Source organism: Quercus lobata, chromosome 9, assembly GCF_001633185.2.
Source record: "Quercus lobata isolate SW786 chromosome 9, ValleyOak3.0 Primary Assembly, whole genome shotgun sequence".
In the NCBI taxonomy this organism is placed as follows: domain Eukaryota; kingdom Viridiplantae; phylum Streptophyta; class Magnoliopsida; order Fagales; family Fagaceae; genus Quercus; species Quercus lobata.
In genome coordinates, this window is record NC_044912.1 from 44,457,254 (window position 1) to 44,465,195 (window position 7,942).

Sequence of the window (7,942 nt, forward strand, 5' to 3'; positions counted from 1 at the left end):
CGACGGGCGACGGGCGACCCTCTCTCTCTAGCCATTGCTGCCGGTGAGAACAGATGGGTTTGGGTTTGGGTTTTGCGAGAACAGATGGGTTTGATTTTTGATTTAGGATTTTGATTTTGATTTAGGATTTTGATTTTGATTTGGCTGGATTTGGCTGTGCTGTGTTGCCATTGGATTGTGTTTTTTTTTTTGGTTCAGCTACTGGGTTTGTGGTTATGGTTAGTGGGCCGACGGTGGAGGTGGTGGAAGTAGTTGTGGCTGGTGGGTCGACGGTGGGGTAGGTGTCTATGGCTCCGTCGGAATGGGTTTTGGGTTAGTGGGTGGCAGGGTGGGTTTGCTGCCTGGGTTTTTTTTTTTTTTTTTGGGTGTTGACGGTAAATTATGGGTTGTTGTTGGTGGTGGCGGTGGTGGTGTCAGGTGTGTAATGCGTCGGTGGTGGTGGTGGTTTTTTGGGTCAGGGTGGGTTTGCTGCCCAGGTTTTTTTTTTTTTTTTTTTTTTTTGTGGGTGTTGACGGTAAATTATGAGTTGATGCTAGTGGTGGCAGTGGCGGTGTCAGGTGTGTAGTGAGTCGGTGGTAGTGGTTGTGGTTGTTGAACAGAAATAAAGAGAGAGAAAGATTAAATAATGTGTTTTATTGTAAATGATGGTAATTGTGAGATATATTATTTTATTGTATAAAAATATTATTTTAATGAGTAGAATAGGAAAATAAAAGTTGGGATGTTGGGTATGTTGAAAAATAGTATGGTATAAGTAATAAAATAGTTTTTTGGGATTGTAAAATAAGATAGGATTTGAGATCCGGACGTGGATCTCTAAGACATCTATTAATAAATTATTTTAAGATTTTAATTTTATAAAAAATTGAAAAACATATAAAAATGTAATTTTATAATTTTTTAAAATTGTTGATTAATAAATGGTTGAAAACGATATATATTAGTAAAATCGTTCATAGTTAAAAGAAAAAATATATATATAGTCAAATCAGGACCGTCAAATTATTAGACAATGTAAAGACCTATAGTCAACACTCTCTGTCAGCTTTCCCAAAAAAGAGAACTTCTCTTTAGAACTCCCCCCCACCACCACACTCACCAGCTTTTTCTCCATTCTCTCTTTTTCTCTTTGCCGCTACATTCTCATTCATGGCGCTTCTGAACCTTTTCTCTCTCTACATTTTCTTCATCTTCTTCGTCAGTACTCAAGGCTCTACTCTACTCACTGAGTCTGAGTCGTCTGCTTCTCTTTCATCTTCTGCTTCTTCAGATGTTGAGCTTCTCTTGGGAAAGATCAAAGCTTCACTGCAAGGTAACTCTGAGAACCTTTTGCTATCTTCATGGAACTCTACTGTGCCTATGTGCCAATGGAGAGGCCTCAAATGGGTTTTCTCCAATGGCACTCCTTTGCTCTGCACTGACCTCTCTTCCCCACAATCGACCAACCTCTCTCTCTTCAAAGACCCTTCTCTTCACCTTCTATCTCTTCAGCTTCCCTCTGCCAACCTCTCTGGTTCACTACCTAGAGAGCTGGGTGAGTTCTCTATGCTTCAAAGTCTCTACGTTAACATCAATTCTCTGAGTGGAACCATCCCTCTTGAGCTTGGCTATAGTTCTTCACTCTCTGACATTGATTTGGGTTACAATATGTTGAGTGGTTCTTTACCACCATCTATATGGAACTTGTGTGACAAACTTGTTTCTCTTAGGCTTCATGCTAATTCACTATCTGGGTCAGTCCCAGAACTTGCACTGCCAAACTCTACCTGTAAGAATTTGCAGGTTTTGGATTTGGGTAAGAACAAGCTTTCTGGGACTTTTCCAGAATTCATAACCCGGTTTCTTGGGCTTAGAGAGCTTGATCTTGGGGATAATGTGCTTTCGGGTTCAATTCCAGAGAGTTTAGCTGCGCTAAACATTGAAAAATTGAATCTTTCACACAATAACTTTAGTGGAGTGTTGCCGGTTTTTGGAGAATCAAAGTATAGTGGGGAGGTTTTTGAGGGAAACAATCCGGGGCTTTGTGGGTTACCTTTGAAAAGTTGTACCGGAAGTTCTGGATTGAGTCCTGGTGCCATTGCTGGCATTGTGATAGGTTTGATGGCTGGAGCAGTGATTTTGGCTTCATTGTTAATAGGGTATGTGCAAAATAAGAAGAAGAAGAGTAGGGGAGAGAGTGAAGATGAATTGGAGGAAGCAGAAGATGAGGAAAATGGTGGTGTTCCTTTTGGTGTTGGTGGTGGTGGTGTTGGTGGAGCTGGTGAAGGGAAGCTTATTCTGTTTCAAGGCGGAGAGCATTTAACCTTAGAAGACGTGTTGAATGCTACGGGGCAAGTTATGGAGAAGACAAACTATGGGACGATTTATAAGGCAAAGCTTGCTGATGGTGGAACCATTGCTTTGAGGTTGTTAAGGGAAGGCAGTTGCAAGGATGGGAGTTCATGTTTACCTGTGATAAGGCAATTGGGAAAAATTCGCAATGAGAATTTGATTCCATTGAGAGCTTTCTATCAGGGAAAGAGAGGAGAAAAGCTCCTGATATATGACTATCTTCCTCACAGAAGCCTCCATGATCTTTTATATGGTATGTTCATTTTTATTATACATTTTTCTTTCTGCAATCTATTTATCTGGCATTTAATATAGAGATGGAGTAGCAGAAGCTTTTCATAATCACTATCAAGAAAATTAGGATCACAATCTTAATTAGTAAATAGCCCTAATCAAAGAGTAAATCCCCTGGTTATTGTGAACTTGATTCTTGACTTCTTGTTGAGATAGTGGAAGCCTTGATACCAATTTGCTGTCAGTGTAGTTAATTATAGTGGGTTTATATGAAATGGAAATAGAATAAATAGAATATGCAATCACATAGGACCACAAAAATTTACATGGTTTCACCTTAGGTCTATGTCCAGGGCGATGCCAAGGAGAAATTTTCTCTAAGAAAATAAGGAGAAAACAAAGGTATCACAAAGGCTAACATAAAGCCCAAACCCCAAATACTCCGAAAGAATTTTCTCACTCACTAGCACACCACAAGAAACCTGACGTGTGAAAAGCCAACGTTGGGTGTGTGTGAGAAACTAAAGGCTGGTTGGATATTTATATGTGCCATAAGTTGGCACAGTAGAAGCCCTAATACAATTCAAACTTGGCAAAAATGCAGTCAACCTGTAAGGTGAAGTTTTTGAAACCAACAATAGGGATGCGGGATGCATAAAGGGTTGCATTAAAATCAAAGAGCATGCTTGGTTGCCAAAACTCATGTTTGTCCATTCCAAGTTAATGAAAGCCAAATCTTAGAAGAATTCCATCAATGGCCAAAACACTCTTTAGGGCAAGACCAAGTAGAGCTGCACAAACAGCTCACTCACATTAAGCAGGTCCAAGTGCCTTCCTACCAACTACCAGGCGTCTTCAGTCTCAACATATGCTTAATAGATTTTCCTCAAGCCATGATTTTTAATTTTTATGGTAATAAAAAGCCTTTTAAATTCTTTTTATTTTTTTTCAATTTTTAAATCCTTCTGAATGAATGATAGCAAGAAATTCTGTCATATCATGCTTGAATTCTGAATTCTTGAGATGTGATCTTCTTTTAGGCTTAGTCATGAGATTTAGGCCTGTAGGGTGTACTATGGATTTACAGGAGTCTTTCCCATTATTCATGCCAAGAGTCAATGTCAAATTCATGATAGATTCCTTTCTATTATGTGCTTGTAAGACTTAACTGAGCCATAAGCCCATAAGGCGCACCACAACATAGACTGCAATGGAGCAACCGGTTTTGACTTCTAGTCCCAGAAACACCCTAACTTAAAAGCTTTCCATTACTTGTTTAAACAGATAATAGGATAAAAAATTAAACAAATGAGAAAGTAATTACAAAATCCATTTAAGATGATCTATAGATTATCTAAGTGCCCCTATGTCTTTATCTTTTGCAAATTATGAGTGTTCATGCAAATTTGTTATATTGTGTTCTGGATGACTGCAGAAACTAGAGCAGGAAGGCCAGTGCTGAACTGGGCTCGAAGACACAAGATTGCATTGGGTATAGCCAGAGGACTAGCATTTCTTCATACAGGTCTTGAGGCACCCATTACTCATGGAAATGTGAGATCCAAAAACGTGCTAGTAGATGAGTTTTTTGTAGCCAGGCTGACTGAATTTGGGCTTGACAAGCTAATGATTCCGGCAGTAGCTGATGAAATAGTGGCACTTGCAAAGACTGATGGTTATAAAGCACCAGAGCTTCAAAAGATGAAGAAATGCAATTCCAGAACAGATGTCTATGCATATGGGATACTGTTATTGGAGATTTTGATAGGAAAGAAACCTGGAAAAAATGCGAGAAGTGGGGAATTTGTGGATTTGCCTTCAATGGTGAAAGTAGCGGTTTTGGAGGAGACAACAATGGAAGTTTTTGATGTGGAAGTGTTGAAGGGGATAAGGAACCCCATGGAAGAGGGGTTGGTTCAAGCATTAAAACTTGCAATGGGTTGCTGTGCTCCAGTGGCTTCAGTTAGACCAACTATGGAAGAAGTTGTGAAGCAGTTGGAGGAGAATCGACCAAGGAACAGGTCTGCTTTGTACAGCCCTACAGAAACAAGGAGTGAAATTGGTACACCATTTTGAGCTTTTTTTTTTTCTTTTTTTTTTTTTTTCCTTATGTTGATCTAATTATGAGTTCAAAATATGTTATTGTGTATCTGATCCTCGTTAAAAGAAGGCAATTGTAGTGTATGATGCTAATGCTTTTCTTAAGGTTATATTTCTAGGAATTGGCAAAATGTGTAATTGATGACAATGCATCTCTTAAAACAGCTATCTTGGAATGTAGTTATTGATGACAATGCATCTCTAAATACAGCCAATCTTTGAATTGTTTGAAGTGTTCAGATATCCGCAAATCATGTGTGGTCTGCATCTCCTTTAGTTTACTTTTTGCACAAATAACTCTGGTGATGAGATTGTGCAACCAATGCTGTTACAAGCCTAGGGAGTGCTTGCTATCGGATATGTATAATATAATATTAAATTAGTACTCGTTAGCTAGTAGCTGGAGGCTTATGATTGGCATTTTGAATTTGATTAGTCCGCTCCAGGTATGTGTATCTATGGTTTACTCTTTACTAATTATCTAGGTTCGGCCCAAAACTAACCTGCCCAAATGAATCCAATAAATTTGTATTATTTCTTAACTGGACCTATCCAGCGTAACAAAGTAACAAGTTAGAGCATCCACATTGGTAGAGACATAATTTTAGTTATTTGGTTTCATCAAAAGCTACTTTATCTATTTTACCTTCCCACTTTACAAAACACCTAACATAAGTGGTTTTATTTTAGCTTTTAACACAATAAAATAACACAAACAACACATTAAAATAATATATCCACTACAATAAAATAATATATCTACTACAATAAACAACAATTACAACCACCACCACCGGTTAACCACCACTTCACACAGCCCACCACCACAACCACCAAAATCAGCCCACCACCACAACCACCAAAATCAACCCACAACCACAAAAAGGAAACCCACGGCATGACTCGAAACCGATGACCCACCACACCCACAGCATGACCACGATGCCAACGACCCACAACACAAACCCCACTGCATAACCCATGAAACCATGAAACCAATGACCCACCATAGCAAGATCCATGAACACCACAGCACAAACCCACACACAAAGCACAAACCCACACCCACGGCATGACCCGAAACCAATGACCCACCATACCCACGGCATGACCACAACATCAATAACCCACCACACCCACACCCATGGCATGACCTACCACACCTACACCCACATGGCAAAAGAAGACCACATGGCAAAAGAAGAGACCCTCACACAGCAAAGAAAAAATTGAGAAGAAGGAGAAAAAATTTGAGAAGAAAAAGAAAAGAATTTGAGTAAAAAAATTTGAGAAGAAAAAGAGAAAATTTTGAGAAAAGAAAAGAGCAAGAAAATGAGAGAGTAGAGACATAGAGAGGGGCGGAGAACAAAGAGCAAGAAAAAGAAAAAGAAAATTAAAATATTATGAAGCAACATAAATTTTTTATTTTATTATTATTTATTTTTAACCTTTGAGCTGCAATGCATAGCCATCTTTGGCTATGCACTATAGCTGTGGAGCCAAATTATTTGGCTTTCGCTCCACCAATGTAGCCATATTTTTGTATTTTGTAGTGTTAAAAATAGCAATATAGTTTTTTAGTACCACCAACATTAATGCTCTCTAAATAAATAAATAAAAAGCAAGTAACACTAGCACCTACTCGTACATTCCAAAATTATATCAAGCAGGACATTTCTCACTAAGGATTGGCGTTTATCTGACTACCATACCATGTATATATACAAGGAACCAAGCAACAAAGTGGTCATCCGACAGGTAGTGTCGAGTAGGGGTGTTAATTCGGGTTAGCGTGTTGGATTCGTGTCGTGTTGAGATAGGGGTATTCGACTAAATGGCTCAACCCTAACCCGACCCATTTAATAATCGTGTCATGATCCTTCAACCCTACCCTGACCTGTTAATAAAGCGGGTTGACCTGACCCAACCCATTTGATTCGTTTAATAAACAAGTCGTGTTGGGTTGACACGAATGTAACACAAGTCATTTCAACCTGCATAATATTAAATATAACATCCATCTAAAAATAATTTTTTTTACATCCCAAAAGTAGTGCATATACACTTCAAGTTTTCAACCCACATTAAAAATAATATAGTTTAACAAAAATATAATATTCATCTAGAAATAAGTTCTTTACACTCCAAAACAAGTGCATACACTTCAACCCAAATTAAAAAATAACATAGTTTAACAAAAATAAAATAACATAGTTTAACAAAAATAAAATAACATAATTCAACAAAAATATAATATTATTAGAACTCGCCAAATGCTAAGTATCAATATTGAAATAATTAGAGCAAACAGTAGGCTAATCCTGACTATAACTAAGATTATCATCCATAGATTCTAGTTTATAAACTATCTCAATAAACCCACTTGCAAGATATGCAGACGATGTCCAACACTAATACAAACACAAAAAAAAAAAAAAAACACACACACACACAGCACAAGACAAAAGCTACAATCGTGGCTTTAATCAACAATTAATATATCTCATATATTAATAACATCACATGGGTTCAAAGTATATAGAACAAAAACATTATGCATAAAAATTACTGTAGAAGTTTGAAATACAAAGAAAATAGTTTTCTTTAATTCTAAAACTCACTAAACACATGAGAGAGAGAGAGAGAGAGAGAGAGAGAGAGAGAGAGAGAGAGAGAGAGATAACCGATTTGAGACATTGAATTTGAGAATTAGGCATGAGACTATAAGATAGTAGAGTGAATAGTACGGCTGAAATAAAAAAATAAAATTAGATATTTATAAGAAGGTTTGGAGATTAAGGGTTTTTAGGGTTTAGAGATCTAAAGTTTGTAAAGTTTCAATTTCCAATTATATCCATTGTAAGTTTTTGTAATTACTCACTTTTCTTTTTAAATTTAAAATATGTGTTGGATATAAAAGGTATTTGACAAATCTAAAATAAAATGAATATTTATTTGTTATACGAGTTAAACGGGTTGTGTTAAGTGGGTCATTTTGGATTGACACAAATAAATTGATGTGTCAAATGTGTCTATTGCGGGTTATGCGGGTTAACCTACTTATGACATGTTTCCTATTGTGTCACTTTTGGGTTGACCCGTTTATAACCCAAACCCATTAAGGTCCAACCCTAACCCGTAAAAATCCGTGTTAAGTTCATTTTGTGTTCCCAGGTTGGGTCAAACATTGACACCCCTAGTGTTGAGTCAAGTGGCAAGTTGACATTAGATCCAATTTGACTCGACCCATGAGTATCCCTAATATATTCTTTAGGGT

At 37.5% G+C, this 7,942-nt stretch overlaps 1 protein-coding gene across 1 annotated transcript; it reads left to right on the forward strand.

Annotated features, from left to right (window-relative positions):
* Window positions 1-1,027: 1,027 nt before the first annotated feature.
* LOC115960907 (putative kinase-like protein TMKL1) lies at window positions 1,028-4,897 on the forward strand. Its single transcript, XM_031079910.1, has 2 exons — window positions 1,028-2,584; window positions 4,001-4,897. Exons 1-2 carry the CDS (start codon window positions 1,150-1,152, stop codon window positions 4,639-4,641), a joined length of 2,076 nt encoding a protein of 691 aa, XP_030935770.1. The 5' UTR covers window positions 1,028-1,149; the 3' UTR covers window positions 4,642-4,897.
* Window positions 4,898-7,942: the final 3,045 nt, after the last annotated feature.

What these genes read in the sequence shown, in the direction of transcription:
- LOC115960907 (XM_031079910.1), top strand. Translation starts at nt 1,150, where the DNA reads ATGGCGCTTCTGAACCTTTTCTCTCTCTACATTTTCTTCATCTTCTTC. An exon ending in CCTCCATGATCTTTTATATG is followed by an intron (nt 2,585 to 4,000) that starts GTATGTTCATTT and finishes GGATGACTGCAG; the next exon opens with AAACTAGAGCAGGAAGGCCA.